At 41.8% G+C, this 16,139-nt stretch overlaps 1 protein-coding gene across 2 annotated transcripts in view; it reads right to left on the bottom strand.

The window, feature by feature from the left end:
- The window catches only part of LOC122561080 (protein prune homolog 2-like), a 435,917-nt gene that overhangs the window by 341,405 nt on the left and 78,373 nt on the right, over window positions 1–16,139 (bottom strand). For both annotated transcript variants that reach the window (XM_043712461.2, XM_043712468.2), the window contains exons 3-4: window positions 8,093–8,295; window positions 5,259–5,452 (exon numbers count right to left, since the gene is read on the bottom strand). In XM_043712461.2, coding sequence (XP_043568396.2) covers window positions 5,259–5,452; window positions 8,093–8,295 — 397 coding nt within the window. The remainder of the gene's footprint in view (window positions 1–5,258; window positions 5,453–8,092; window positions 8,296–16,139) is intronic.

The following is a 16,139-nucleotide window of genomic DNA, read 5'->3' as shown; positions in this document are numbered from 1 at the left end:
CCTTCTTCCTCTTTACAAGACATTCAACCTCCCTCGTCAACCAAGGTTCCCTCACACGACCATCTCTTTCCTGCCTGACAGGTACATACATATCAAGGACACGTCATATCTGTTCCTTGAAAAAGTTCCACATTTCCATGACATCCTTCCCTGACAGCCTATGCTCCCAACTTATGCTCCTCAGATCCTGTCTTACAGCATCGTATTTACCCTTCCCCCAATTGTAAAACCTACCCTGTTGCACGCACCTATCCCTCTCCATAACCAAGGTGAAAGTCACAGAATTGTGGTCACCATCACCAAAACATTCACCCACTAACAAGCCCATCACTTGTCCCGGTTCGTTACCAAGTACCAAATCCAATATGGCCTCCCTTCTGGTCGGACAATCTACATACTGAGTTAGAAAAGTTTCCTGTAACACTGCACAAACACCGCCCCATCCAATCTACTTGATCTAAAGAGCTTCCAATCAATATTTGGGAAGTTGAAATCGCCCATGACTACTACCCTGTGGCTTCTGCACCTTTCCAAAATCTGTCTCCCAATCTGTTTCTCCACATCTCTGCTGCTATTGGGGGGCCTATAGTAAACACCCAAGGTGACTGCTCCTTTCCTATTTCTGACTTCAGCCCATACTACCTCCAAAGGCAGATCCCCCTCGAACTGCCTTTCTGCAGCCGTTATACCATTTCTAATTAGCAACGCCACCCCCCCTCCTTTTTTACCACACTCCCTAATCTTACTGAAACATCTGTAACCAGGAAACTCCAACAACCATTCCTGTCCCTCTTCTATCCACGTTTCCGTGATGGCCACAACATCGTAGTCCCAGGTACCGATCCACGCCTTAAGTTCACCTACCTTATTTCTGATACTCCTTGCGTTAAAGTATACACACTTGAACCCATCTCTGTGTCCGCAAGTATTCCCTGTCAGTGCTACCTTCTCCACAGCCTCCCTACATTCTTGGACATCCTGACAAACAGCTAACCTACTTGCTGGACTACAAGTCCGGATCCCATCCCCCTGCCAAATTAGTTTAACCCCCCCCCCCCCGAAGAGTGCTAGCAAACCTACCCCCCAGGATATTGGTGCCCTTCTGGTTCAGGTGCAACCTGTCCTGCTTGTACAGGTCCCACCTTCCTCAGAATGCAGTCCAATTGTCCAAATACCTGAAGCCCTCCCTCCTACACCATCCTTGCAGCCACATGTTCAACTGCACTCTCTCCCTATTCCTTGCCTCACTGTCACATGGCACCGGCAACAACCCAGAGATGACTACTCTCTCCGTCCTAGCTTTTAGCTTCCAGCCTAACTCCCTGAGCTCCTGAATGACCTCCCCACCCATCTTCCTACCTATGTCATTGGTGCCAATGTGCACCACGACTTCTGGCTGCACACCCTCCCCCTTAAGGATTCTGAAGATACGGTCCGAGATGTCTCGGACCCTGGCACCCGGGAGGTAACAAACCATCAGAGAGTCTCGCCCATGTCCACAGAACTGCCTGTCCGTCCCTCTAACTATAGTCTCCTATAACTAGTGCTCTCCTCCTCTTCCCCTTTCCCTTCTGAGCCTCAGAGCCGGAACTCGTGCCAGAGACCCCGTCACTGCAGCTTACTCCTGCTGGGCCATCCCCCCCAACAGTATCCAAAGCTGTATACTTATTGTTGAGGGGAATGACCACAGGGGATCCCTGCACTGCCTGCTTCCTCCCCTTCCCACCTCTAACTGTTACCCAGCTACCTCTGTTCTCTGGCGTAACTATGTCCCTGTAGCTTCTATCTATCACCCCCTCAGCCTCTCAAATAATCCTCAGTTCATCCAACTCCAGTTCCAGTTCCCTAACGCGTTCTGTGAGGAGCAGGAGCTGACTGCATTTCCTGCTGACTGCATTTCCTGCAGATGAAGTCGGCAGGAGCATCGGTGGTCACCCCTACCTCGTACATCCTGCAGGAGGAACATTCCACTGCCTGTGCTGCCATTACTCTACACTTAGTCTCCAAAACAAGAACATTGAGTAGATTACCTGTGGACTTTAAAGTTAGGTTAGAGGAGGAGGATGGGAGGGAGGCCCTACTTTGTAGGGACAGGGAGCTCAGTTCAAGAGAGTAGTGCTGAGTTGGAGGGTTGGTTCTGAGATGAGATGGGGGAGGGGAGATGAGGAAACTGGTGAAGTCCACATTGATGCCGTGTGGTTAGAAGGTCCAAGGCAGAAGCTGAGGCTTTCTTTCTCCAACATCAGGTGGCTGGAATTTGGCATTGGAGGTGGCCCAGGACTTGCATGCCTTTGGCAGAGTGGGAGGGGGAGTTGAAGTGGTCGGCCACAGGGCGGTGGGGTTGTTTGGTGTGTGTTCCAGAGATGGCTCCCTGAAACGTTCCGCAAGTTAGTATCCTGTCTCCCCAATGTAATTTCTTCTGCATTGGAGAGACAGGACAGTAATTTGCGGAATGTTTAAGGGAACATCTCTGGGACACACACACCTAATAACCCACTGCCCTGTGACCGACTATCTCAACTCCTCCTCCCACTTCTCCAAGGGCATGCAAGTCCTGGGCCGCCTCCACCACCACCAAATCCAAGCCACCCGACACCTGGAGGAAGAACGCCTCATTTTCTGCCTTGGGACCCACCAACAATGCAACATCAATGTCGACTTCACCAGTTTACTCATTTCCCCTTACCTCACCTCATCACAGATCCAACCCTCCAACTCGACACCAACCTCTTGATCTGTCCTACTTGCCGATTTTCTTTCCCACCTATCCACTCCACCCTCTGCTATGACCCATCACCATCAACCCCCCACCCATCTCCATCTACCTATTGCCTTCCCAACTACCTTCCCCTCACCCCCCACATTCCTGATGAAGGGCTTACACCTGAAGTGTCACTGTTTCTGCTGCTCAGATGCTGCCTAACGTGCTGTACTTTTCCAGTGCCACTCTTTTTGACTCTAATCTCTAGCATCTGCAGTCCTCACTTTGCCTGAGTTCTTTTGTAGTTGGTCTAGTTAAGTTTACTGTCAACAGCAACCACTAGGTTATCATTTCTGTGGTATTAAACTATGGTAATGTTGTTAAATTTCAAGATAGATGGTTAGTTTTGCTTTAAATGGAGATGAAAATCTTCGAGAGAAAGTGAGGGCTGCAGATGCTGGAGATCAGAGCTGAAAATGTTTTGCTGGAAAAGCACAGCAGGTCAGGCAGCATCCAAGGAACAGGAGAATCGACGTTTCGGGCATTCCTGAAGAAGGGCTTATGCCCGAAACGTCAATTTTCCTGTTCCTTGGATGCTGCCTGACCTGCTGTGCTTTTCCAGCAACACATTTTCAGCTATGTCAAGGAAAAGGTTAATACATTAAGCATAATAATGAGGCTTTAAGCCTCAATGGTATTTACATTCAAAGTGTTGTTGGCTGGGGTTCCCAAATGCCAAAGGACCAGGCAGCTTTATTCAGGAGGTGGTTTTATCAATTCAGGCCTGCTGCAATGTTCCAGTTAAACTCAATGCAAACTGAAGGAACAGAATCTCATCTTCTGACTAGGTACGTTACAACCTGCTGGTCTCAACAGCAATTCAACAACTTCAGATAATTTTATTTAATTATTTTTTTCACTGTTCTGTGCCTCTTATTTCTTGATTGTCTCTCTTTCTGTCACTCCGCACTCTCTCATCACCTTTTTCCTCTCCTCTTCCCCCTTTGCTACTCTTCTCGTCTGTTTTCCATTTTGCCTCTGCTTCACCCATCTTCCCCATCCCCCACATATTTTGTCACATAGCACTGGCTTCAGCCTTGGTCATTCACAGCTCCTAATCTCCCTATAATCTCTCTATGCACTGTCATTAACACGTCTTTATTGTCACCTTTGCTCCTGGAGCCATGTATATACACCTAGTATATATCTCAGCCTAGTATATATACACCTCTCTATTTCTCCACTTTTTTTTTAAACTTTGACAAAGGGTCAGTTAGACTCGAAACGTCAGCTCTTTTCTCTCCTTACAGATACTGCCAGACCTGCTGAGATTTTTCAACATTTTCTCTTTTGGTTTCAGATTCCAGCATCCACAGTAATTTGCTTTTATCCAAGATTAGTAAATTTGCAGATGACACTAAAATAGAAGGTATCGTGGACGGTGAGGAAAGTTATCAAAAATTGCAGCAGGACCTTGATCAGCTGGGGAAGTGGCCTGAGAAATGGCAACTGGAGTTTAATATTGATAAGTGTCAGCGCCTGCATTTTGAAAAGTCAAATCAAGACAGGAGTTTCATGATGAATGGTAGGACCTTAAAGAATATAGAGAAACAGAGGGATCTTGGAGTTAAGAAACAGAGGGATCTTGGTTCTCTGAAAGTGGAGTCATGGGTAGACAGGGCAAAGGCTGTGGTTTTTGGCACACTGGCCTTCATCCATCAGGAGACGGAGTATAGAAATTGGGAAGTTACACTGCAGTTGTACAGGATGTTGGTGAGGCTGCACTTGGAGTATTGTGTTCAGTTTTGGTGACTTTGCTAAAGGAATGATGTTATTAAACTGGAAAGAATGCAGAAGAAAGTTACAAGAATGTCGCTAGGACTCAACTGTCTGAGTTATAGGGAGAGGTTGGACAAGCTAGGACAGTTTTCTTTCGAGTGTAAGAGACTGAGGGGGAATCATTTAGAAGTGTATAAGATCATGAGAGGCATGGATAGGGTGAATGCGCTCAGTCTTTTTCCCAGGGATGGGGAAATCAAGGACTAGAGGACAACAGTTTAAGATTAGAGGAGAAAGAATAAAATGGAACCTCAGGGGCATTTTGTTTTAACACAAAGGGTGGTAAGCACGTGGAATGAGCTGCCAGTGGAAGTGGTTGAGGCAGGTACAGTAACAACATTTAAAAGGCATTTGAACAAATACATGGATAGTAAAGGTTTAGAAGGATATGGGCTAAATGCAGGGAAATGTGATTAGCATTGATGGACATTTTGGTCGGCATGGACTAGTTTGGGCCAAAGAGTGTGTCTCCGTGCTGTCAGACTCTATGACTCTATGACAATGGAGCTATCCTTTCCATTTCATTCCACCTAGGTTAAAATTACAGCATTCTCATTCTTTCAAATGAATTGGTTAAATTCATACATTAAATGGAGCTTTGGTTTTAAAGGAATCAAATGTGTTATAGATGACAAGTTACATGAAAATATAATTTAGCACAACGGCTATGAGGGAACAGCACCAACAACCAGACTTGAACCAGATTAAATATTTTTACCTCTGAAAAGATGTGTTAATTGCTCATTCAGCAACTCTGGAGTTTCTTGAAGAATTTCTGAAACTATTAGGGTGCTGCAGGATCCAACTGGCTCCAGGATAATTTCACACTGAGTAGAATGGAATCGTTCTTGTTCATGGTGGTCATGGTGATCGATTATTTTGATAACAGCTGTTTCAAGTGCTTTGTCATCACTAAAAGACAAAAGTATCAACTGTAATTTTATATTGTCCACATTTCCATACGTTTTGTTTGATTTCAATCACTGTAAGAATTTCAAATTTCATAAAAAACTTAAGAATATATAAGTTGACCCAGCAAAACTACTCCTACAGGTTTATTTCTTCAAATTGTTTTCCTGTGTAGAATTGTTCAAGAACACATTTAAACTGAATCAGCCCCATAACTGTAAACAGTGTATTACTTAAACATTTAATTTCAAGTACTAAATGTTCCAAACACAGTATTTGTGTAATTGTTAACTATGTTACACTATTGGCTTAAATCAGCTGCCTTTAACTAACAAATCAAATTAGATTACTAATGGGAAAAATTGTTACTGTATGGTCCCAATATATAACACAGCTTTCCTATTAAGTGTGCACAAGATTAAAAAATGTTTCCTTCTGCACTTCTAAAAAAAAAGCCAAATAACCCAAGTTATTATCCAAAAGTGCCACTCTGTCTTTCCTTTGCAAATATTTAAGCCTTTAACTCTATGAAAGCACACTTTTGTTTGAAACATACACCTATTTGTTCCTATTCATTTGATAAATTAACATGGAAACCTTTAAATTTAGTGATTTCAGTAATATTGAAAGAAGATAATCCTTACGCCTCATACAAATGATAATAGTATTTATTTAAGCAAACATTAGTTTTTATCTTTAACAAAGGAGACAGTAGGAAACAGAATGTTACCCAAAAAAGGCAAATAAACTCAGTTAAAAGCTTTGGAAGTGTTGAAATATTTTAAATATCAAGCAGTGCTCAGCTCATTGAGTGAGCAGTCCCAAACTAGCAATCAAAACATTGGCAAGCATCCAGAAGAGAAACGCAAGCTTGACAATGGAGATTGTTGTTGATTAAATGAAATCCATGTAAGCTCTTTCATTTCACAATGTATATTTTGGTTTTACAATCCATTTTGTTCCACTGCCGTTGCATGTCCTCACTTAAAGGACAGGGCAATTCTAGGTGTTGACATGTAGCAGGTGGGGCAACTTAACAGCTATAAGCAATCCTGGAAAATTAGCTCTAGAGGCAATTAAAATTGTGCTGAAAAATTAAATCATTGACTAAATTCAAATCAAGAGTTCTCTTGCCATATTGATACCAAAACCTGATGAATCACTAACATTCTGCATTGGTTATAGTAAAGTTAATACTGAAGAAGAAAAAGAAGATGAATTTTAACCAATTCTCTAACTTGCGGAATCAACTGGAAATTCAGACTTTGTTACCGAGGTCAATATGCTTGAAGGTTACTGGCAGTTGGCGAGGGATCAGAATAAGCTCTACAATGACTGGAGCTGAAATTCCTTGTAAGGAAAACCAAATTTTGAAGGATTTTATGACAGAGTTAATAGCTATGTAACATGTAGACAGTAGAATCAATTTGTAAGATCTATGTTATTCGCAAATTATTGTTTATAATTGATCGCAGTTTTCCTGTTAATTCATGTTTAGTTTATGTTGATTTTAGATATTAGGCGAATACCCAATATAGTGATTCATACTTGCTTTATGTGACTCTTGTAATAATAAAACTTCTTGTTTAAAAATCACAGAATTTTGAACCTTCACTCCTTTAATAAATAAGAAATCACAAATTCTTTCCCTGCAAGATTTCGACAAAGGGAATACAGGTTTTCAGGAACTGGAGGTGGCTCCATTTTCATTCCCGTAAGAATCAACACAGCAAAAGAAATGGAAGTGTACTAGGATGCTATAAACTGTACATAGAATAACCCCAAAAATAAATTAGTTAAAAGTTGCATTCCCCACCTAAGAAACAGAAATTCATTGCCACTCTCCTTCCATTAAGCTTTCATAATATAGTCTCTTTGAAGTAAAGTGAGCATATCATACACACAGTGATCATCAAGGTGCCATTGAATTTCTTTTCTTGTTCATTAAATACCGAGATGATTATTTTATGTTATGCTTGATAACTTCACCATTCACATTAATCACATTCTCTTATTTCAATAATGAATGTGAGGTGTAAGCATAACTGCGAATCATCAGTTAGCTTAGAAGACTCTTGCTTGTTTATGATTTTTCAAATAAATATTGATATTTATTAATTTTGACTAGATTATTCATCTCCGACAGCCTCCTTTTTGGAAGGTATGCTCCAAGTCTGTCTTGGACTTGCACTTTTTCAAACGAAGCAGCTTTTTTTGCCAAAACTGTGAAATTAATTCCATTACTAAATTAAATTCCAGAAAATTACAAGCTTCTAATAGATATCTTGTTTTTTCTTCAATAGAAGAACTTCTGACTACAAGATAAAAAAAAATTAAGTAATTTTCACTCTTAAAGTAACTGGAAAAATGTTGACTCCAAAAACTAGTCAAGTTTTATTCAGATGAGACGTTATTTATCTAAAATGAAAATAGACCCTGCAAGAACAGTTCTCCAACTCCCTTTCCAGGCAGAGTCATCCAATTCCATTATTAAAATCTAGACCTTGCAATTCAGTTGAATAAACAATATTTTATTCCCTTTTATAATCAAGACAGAAAAAAATCTAAAATTTGAACATATAATTATCAGAATCAACTCATTTAAATTATGTTATTGAAAATTACAATCTTGAATTACTGTACCTCATTAGCATATTATGATTAACTAGTGTTAAAGTCAGCTTCCCTTCTCTGTTTAAGAAATGGAGGTCAATTTCATCTCTGAATATTAAAGATTCATCTGAAATATTCAGTTGTTGTAAGACGAACACAACTTCAGTGCGAAGAGGAAATTCCGAACGTTGTATATTCAGAACAGGCACATAAAGATCATCAGTTGATTGGGTCTGAAGAGGAAATACACAGTATAAATGCAGCAACATTTTAAATGAGAAAACATAAATATACTTGCTCATATTAAATCTCTAAAATTTTCACAGGTTCGCAAAATAAGAAACTCCTATAAGAAAGTCAAATTAATTAGGTAGTAGTACACACAGGTGATTATTTTACAACCATATGACTAAATTTATTTCCACTATCACTTAAGTGCATTTGACAATTTTAACATTAACTTGATAATATCAGAAACCAACAATGTGAAATTGGAATAGATCTCACTAATCAATGCTGTGGCCAACTAGGCACAGTTGACAGAAGGCAGGAATTTGAGTGTGAAAGTCAGAATGGGGCCTCTTATGGTACAGGGGTAGCGTCATTACCTCAGAACCAGGAGGCCTACGTTCAAAACCCACCTTAAGAGGTGACCTTACAGAGGTTTATAAAATTACAAGGGGCACTAATAGGGTGAATAGCCAAGGTCTTTTTTTCCACAGCAGGGGAATCCAAAAGTAGATGACATAGTTTAAGGTTAGACTGGAATGACTTGATAGGGAACTGGGGGCAATTTTTTCCAGTAGAGAGTGGCTCATGTTTGGAAGGAGCTGCAGAAGTAGTGGTGGAGGTGAAAATAATTACAACATTTAAAATATATGTGGATAGGTCCATATAAGAAGGGTTTTAGACAGATATGGGTCAAATGGGACTGCATCAGTTTAGGATTGCAAGTTGGCATGGACAAGTTGGATCAAAGGGTCTGTTTCTGTGTTGTACAACTCTATGAGTCTATCACTGAAATGCTTTAAATCGAATTAAAACAGCTTTAAATGTTGCTTCCAAAATGGAGGCAACCTATGTGATCATATTGGGTCCCCCATCTCCATGATTTTATAAATCTCTTTTGCATTTTGAGGCTTGCATTCTTTCTGATACTTCTGCAAATGTTTTGCACCTTTTCACATTGAAAACAATGTCGTCTCATTGACAATTCAGCTTAAAGAAATGATTTTAGTTGAATAACAAAAATTTTGTTAACTTTCAAAATAGTTTAATAAACTCTTCTGCCCACAACTTTTCCATGCTAATTATTACATATATAGTGCTGCTTTGGCAATTACCTTAATAGGCGTGTTTTTTTTTCACAAATACTTTTCTGAACAGCTTCTCTTGATTTTCAAAACATTTATAACTATGCCGGTTTACCTAACATTGTTTCATGACTCCCTTTAATTTCTCCTTAATTTAATTATGCCTAGAACTTTGCTTTTAAATACAAAATTTTCCAACCTTACTCAGGGACTTAACTAACATCATTTATCCAATATTGAACACTATCTCAGGATTACAATTTGGACAATTTATCTTGCAGCTTTGGTGACACCCTACTTATCTTCATCAGTTTTTGGATATATTTTGCTGTTTCAAGATCATTTGAGCATTTACAACTAGACTTAGACTGCTATCATCCCTACAGTCTTTTTATTGCTGGCCACTGCATTCACCGAAGCTGACAATCTTCGTGCACTTTTGAGGGGATGAATATTTAAAGATCCAGTCAGTTTTCTGACCTAATTTTTTTTTCTTCTCTCGTCTTCTTCCTTCCCTCTTCTTGAATGACTGTGGCTTTCATACAATAGCTTTTTTTCCCACAATTTGTTCCCACTGTTGCTGCTTCTGCCTTGAGAGTCAATAGATCCCACTGCTGCTTACCAGTGCAGCCAATGCCTTATGAACAGATTTACTTCTATCAATCCCTTTTGCTGGTATTAGTCAAACTACTGATTATTTGAGAGGATAGATGCCTACATGATACCTTCGGTGAAAGACTTATCTCTGAATTCAATAAAGGAAAAATGATTTATTACAGGATATGTAGAATCTAATTACATCTAAGATACATTCTCTTCCGTAAAACATCACGTCCAACTTAAGGATACAATAACAGCTACATGGAGAATTGGTAATGGACCGTGAAGAACTACAGAAGCAATTAGCTCCTCTGAAGAACAGTCCTTCATATGCTATAGATAATACTCAACCCTTTCAGGTCTTAACTTCATACAACACCTTCCCTGCAAGACTGTGAACAGAGTGGAGCAGGTAAGGCTGCAGTTGTCGTCACAGCTCAGGGCTATGACCACCTTACTCTTCACACGTCACAGAATGACAAAGCCTCTCGCATGCCAACTCCACCTCAAGGCATCTATTGAAGTCAACACTCTAACACCCCGTGTGTGCGTGGGTTTCCTCCGGGTGCTCCGGTTTCCTCCCACAGTCCAAAGATGTGCAGTTCAGGTGAATTGGCCATGCTAAATTGTCCATAGTGTTAGGTAAGGGGTAAACGTAGGGGTATGGGTGGGTTATGCTTCGGCGGGGCGGTGTGGACTTGTTTCCATACTGTAAGTAATCTAATCTAATCAAAAAACATGGGTTCCTTTTCAATTATTGGACATCTGGAAGAGCATACAGTTGGGAACAAGTGAGCATCTCTCAGCAACCTGTGACTTCTTTAATAATATTGGCAGGTAGCCAGAGAGCAACAACTGTCTCGTACACAGTTCATTGACAAGGAGGGGAGGGAGAAGGATGCGGAGAGGAGGGGAAGGGAATGAGAAGGATGCAGAGGGGAGAGGTTGAGGGGGGTGTGGAGTGAGAAGGATGGGGAGGGGAGTGAGAAAGATGCAGAGGTCAGGGGAGGGGAGTGAGAAGAATACTGAGGGGAAGGGAGGGGAGTGAAAAGAATGCAGAGGGGATGGGAGTGAGAACGATGCAGAGGGGAGGGAATGAAGAAGGTTGTGGAGGGATGGGGAGGGGAAGGGAGTGAGAAGGATGCGGAGGGGAGGGTGGGTGGAGGGTAAGGAAAAGGATGGAGGTGGGGGAAGGGGAGGGTGAAAGTGGATTATGGCAAAGGGGACATGAGCCTGGACCAGGGTAAGGTGACTACTATGTTATCATTTCTGTCTCTTTAAAATTCCAGAACCAGTTGCATCCAAATGTCCCAAAGCAAATATCTTACTCTGGGGCCAACAAGCTGCCTGTCTTTTAAATTCTCCTAGCTACTGTATTGGGGTGTGAACCCAGATTTCCAGTAGGAACAAATTACTGCAGAATCTGGAATCTGTACTGAAATCAAAAAGTGCCAGAAATTACAGCAGTTCAACCTGCATCCAGAGAGAGCGGAAGTTAAAATTTTAACTGACAGTCTAACTGACTCTATCAGAGCACTGGTGTCTGTTGTCTCTCCAAGAATGCTGCCTCACCTGTTGTGACTTCCAGGGTTTTTGTTTTCAGTACTGATTCCAGCATCTGCAGTAATTTGCTCTAGCGAGAGTAGGCCACACTGGGTGTAGTGAATGTGATAGACCAGAATGGAAGTGGTACAGGTGAAATGCTGCATCACCTGGAAGGACAGCTTAGGCCCTTGGATGGTGAGCAGTGAAGAAGTGAAGGGGCAGGTATTGCACCTTCAGTAGTTACATGAGAAGATGCTGTGGGAAGGGGGGTGGTATTGGTGGTCATCAATCAATGAACTAAGGTGTCCCAGGGGAACAGTCCCTGCAGACGGGAAAGTGAGGGGAAGATATGTTTCGTGGTGGCTATCTGCTGGAATTGTCTGAAATGGCGGAGGTCGATCCTTTGAAAGTGGAGGCTGGTGGGATGAAAAGTAAGGACAAGGGGGACCCGATCATGCTGTTGAGAATGATGGCAAGGGGCAACGGCAGAAGCACAGGTGACAGGTCAGATGCAGTTGAGGACCCTGTCAACCACAGTGGGTGGGAAACCACAGTTATGGAAAAAGGAAGCCATGTCAGCAATGGTTTTTTGCAAGGTGGCATCATCCAAACAGAAATCACACAGGCGAAGAAACTGGGAGAATTGGGTGGAATCCTTACATGACATGGGGTGTGACGAGCTGTATTGAAAGTAGCTAAGGCGGTCAGTAGCTTTGTAGCAGTGGCAGTGGACAGTTTATTCCTCAAAATGGAGATGGAGGTGTCAAGGAAAGGAAGGGAAGTGTCGGAGATGGACCACGTGAAACTTATAGAAGGGTGGAAATTGGAGGCAAAATTAACAAATTTTCTAAGATACAGGTGGGAGCATGACATCGCACCAAAACAGTCGATGTACAGAAAAGAAAGAAAAAGTGTTGTGGGAGGAGGCATGTAGGGCTGGAACCAAATACCCCACTAAAAAAGCTGGCATAACTGGGACCTATGCAGGTGCCAGTTAAAAGAGAAGGCTGCCAACATCAAAGACCCACCCCACCCCAGCATTACTCTCTTCGAACCTCTTCCATCCGGCAGAAGACAGAGCAGCTTGAACACATATCAACAGGTTCAAGAACAGCTTCTTCCCTGCTGTTATTAGACAGCTCAGATTTCAAATTAGAGAAATTAGACATTAACGTTGACCTTGATTTTGTGCACCTCCTGTGCCTCATAACCTTGAAAGGCTCACTGTAAGCACCCCATGATCTATATGTCCTTGTTTGTTATAATCTGCCTGTACTGCTCACAAAATAAAACTTGTCACTGTACTTCAGGTTCATGCGACAATAATAAAATCAAAAATAAATTGTTCAGTGGGAGAACAAGTTCAGCCAAGCAGAAGAGCATGGTGGTGGAAGAAGATTGTTCAGATCTCTAGTCAAGGAAGAAGCAGAGAGTTCTCAGTTCTCCTGGTGGGGAATGGAGGTCTAGAAGGATTGAACACCCATGGGTGAACAGGAGGCAGTTAGGGCCAGGGAACTAGAAGTTGTCAATATGGTGGAGGGAATCAGAGGAATCGCAGTTATAGGTGGGCAGAGTCTGGACAAGTGGAGAGGGGATGGAGTCAAGATAGGAGGAAATGAGCTAAGTGGGATAGGAACAGGCTGATACTATGGTACTACAGGGACAGTCTGGTTTGTGGATTTTGGGAAGGAGGTAGGAACAGGTTGTCTGGGGTTCCAGCAAATCTCTGGTCTCTGAATTACTAGCATATTATCACTGTGCCACCATCTCCAACTTAGTGACATTTATATAATGCCATTTAGGTCTTCAAAATATTTCACGATGCTTAATAGCCAATAGATTACTTCCTTAAGTTTAAATATCTGTTAAGTAGACAAACATTGCAGCAATTATTCACACAGCGAAGTCTCACAAACCATAGTAATCTGCCAGTGCTTTTTGTGTTAGGATATTATTTATCCTCCATATCAGGCAAGTGAATCCTTAGGTTAACATCTTATCTAAAACAGCATCATCCTTACTACTGCATTAAAGCTCCAGCCTAAGTTATGTTACCTGTGTTATAGCGGATAAACACTCCATTGGGGAAGTAATGTAATGATCCATTGAACTTCCAACTGACTGGAATTTTTCCTCTACTTGTAACAAACAAGGTAGGGAGAGACCCTGCAGTGTAACTGTTCAGGATATGTTGTTCCACCTGGTATTCAATTAATATCCACTTTTCACTTTCTTCTACTTCAGGATTTCAAAATAACCAATGTGATCAAATCTTGGAGGTGAGTTTAAACCATCAATCTAATGACAGAATCCTAAATGCCACTAAGCTAAACTGCACAACACTCAGATGAGAAGTATTGAATGGCAAGGTTTCAGGTTTAATAATGCTTGGATGGCCATATGAATGCTTTTGATTATATCTAATTTTGAATTATTTTATACTAAATTTGAATTGGACAAGAATGGCATGCTACTCATACTATACTTTCTGCAGAAACTATGCTCTTCAATGACATTCAAACAGTCAGTATGTGCTGATAAATGTAGGTGTAAATTCTCTGGCTTGTTAGTCCCTGGACTGAATTTGACACTTTTTTTTTGATTAAGTCCAAAGTTAGAGGGATTTCCACCAAGGTCTAGAGAGATTTTTTTGCCATATCTTACAAACTCATCTCATTAATAACCTATCCTGCCCCATGGCATCCATCATAACAGAGTTCAGCCCCATCTTACCATTCCCACAACAATTTGCCTCACAGCACATATCCCAAATTTTATAAGAACATAAGAACTAGGAGCAGGAGTAGGCCATCTGACCCTTCGAGCCTGCTCTGCCACTCAATACGATCATGGCTGATCTTTTCATGGACTCAGATCCACTTACCGCATTCTCACTGTACCCCTTATTTCCTTTATTGTTTAAAAAAATCTATCTTAGCTTTAAAATGTTTACTGAAGTAGCGTCAACTACTTCACTGGGGAAGGAATTTCATAGATTTTACAACCCTCTGGGTGAAGAAGTTCTTTCTCAATTTAGTCCTAAATCTGCTCCTTTTAATCTTGAAGATTATGTCCTCTTGTCTGAGTTTTATCTACCAGTGGAAACATCCTCTTTATTTCTAAATTATCTATTCCCTTCATTAGATTAGATTAGATTACTTACAGTGTGGAAACAGGCCCTTCGGCCCAACAAGTCCACACCGACCCGCCGAAGCGTAACCCACCCATACCCCTACATTTACCCCTTTTACCTAACACTACGGGCAATTTAGCATGGCCAATTCACCTGACTTGCACATCTTTGGAGTGTGGGAGGAAACCGGAGCACCCGGAGGAAACCCACGCAGACACGGGGAGAATGTGCAAACTCCACACAGTCAGTCGCCTGAGGCGGGAATCGAACCCGGGTCTCTGGCGCTGCGAGGCAGCAGTGCTATTAGTTTATACATTTCTATAAAATACCCTTCATTCTTCTGAATTCTAATGAATATAATCCCAGTTTACTCAGTGTCTCATCATAAACCAACCCCCTCAACTCTGGAATCAACCGAGTGAACCTCCTCTGCACCCCCTCCAGTGCCAGTACATCCTTTCTCAAGTAAGGAGACCAAAACTGCACACAGTACTCCAGGTATGGCCTCACCAGCACCCTGTACAGCTGCAACATAACATCCCTGCTTTTAAACTCAATCCCTTTAGCAATGAAGGACAAAATTCCATTTACCTTCATAGTTATTCATTGTACCTGCAGACCAACCTTCTGTGATTCAGGCAAAAGGAAATCTAGGTCCCTTTGTATAGAAGCATGCTGCGACATTTCACTATTCAAGTATTAATCCTTTTCACTGCTACTCCTACTGAAATAGATGATTTCACATTTCTCCGGCATCACTTGCACTTCCAACATCTTTAAAAGACTGTTGCACACCCAGGCAAGCACCATCAGTCCAGAGCTGCCTTTCATGGTTCCTGGTGCCAGATGGACACCATTTATGGGCAGGGGCAATCCTGATGAATGAGTTTTGTGGATGTGCGGTTTCTTCTTCCCACCCAACAGTGAAAGCCACAGCATCAGTCCAAGGTGAGCACCTGGGTGAAAGCAGCTCAGTCACCTTGAGAAATGCACAGCACAGTACAGTACAAAGAAGACAAATGACCTTCTGCACTCCGCCAATGTAAGTATCATCTTTCTGATACCTCACTCTCATTATCTCCACTACTGTACCACTCTCACTAATGCCTGCAACGTATTCCTTCACTTGCTTTCATCTCCTTTATACCTGCCTCTCTCTCAGACACAAGATGGGTGGTGGGGTGCCCAACATTCAGTTCTTTATCTCTTATGTGGGCAGCATCCCAACTCTGGCTGTCCAACCATTTCCAAGTCCTGAGAATGGTATCAGAGGCTGCCCCTGACTTACCATGCCATAACCTCCTGATCAAATACTATCCCTGACATCTGCTGAAAACTGTGACAAGCTTCCTGCCTTTGTCTCAATGTTGAATGGGATGGCAAGACAGAAGTAACATGAATCTGGTATCTTCGGTTGAGGGGGAAAAGCACAAAAAAATGCAAGGTGAAGCAAAGCAAGGCAGACATGATGTGAGGGTCTCAGTAG

This window comes from Chiloscyllium plagiosum, unplaced genomic scaffold (genome assembly GCF_037043375.1).
Source record: "Chiloscyllium plagiosum isolate Xiang-an unplaced genomic scaffold, Cpla_swu_hap1 HiC_scaffold_2, whole genome shotgun sequence".
Lineage (NCBI taxonomy): Eukaryota > Metazoa > Chordata > Chondrichthyes > Orectolobiformes > Hemiscylliidae > Chiloscyllium > Chiloscyllium plagiosum.
Note: the sequence above shows the minus strand (reverse complement) of the source record. Positions and strands in the feature narration are given on the sequence as shown.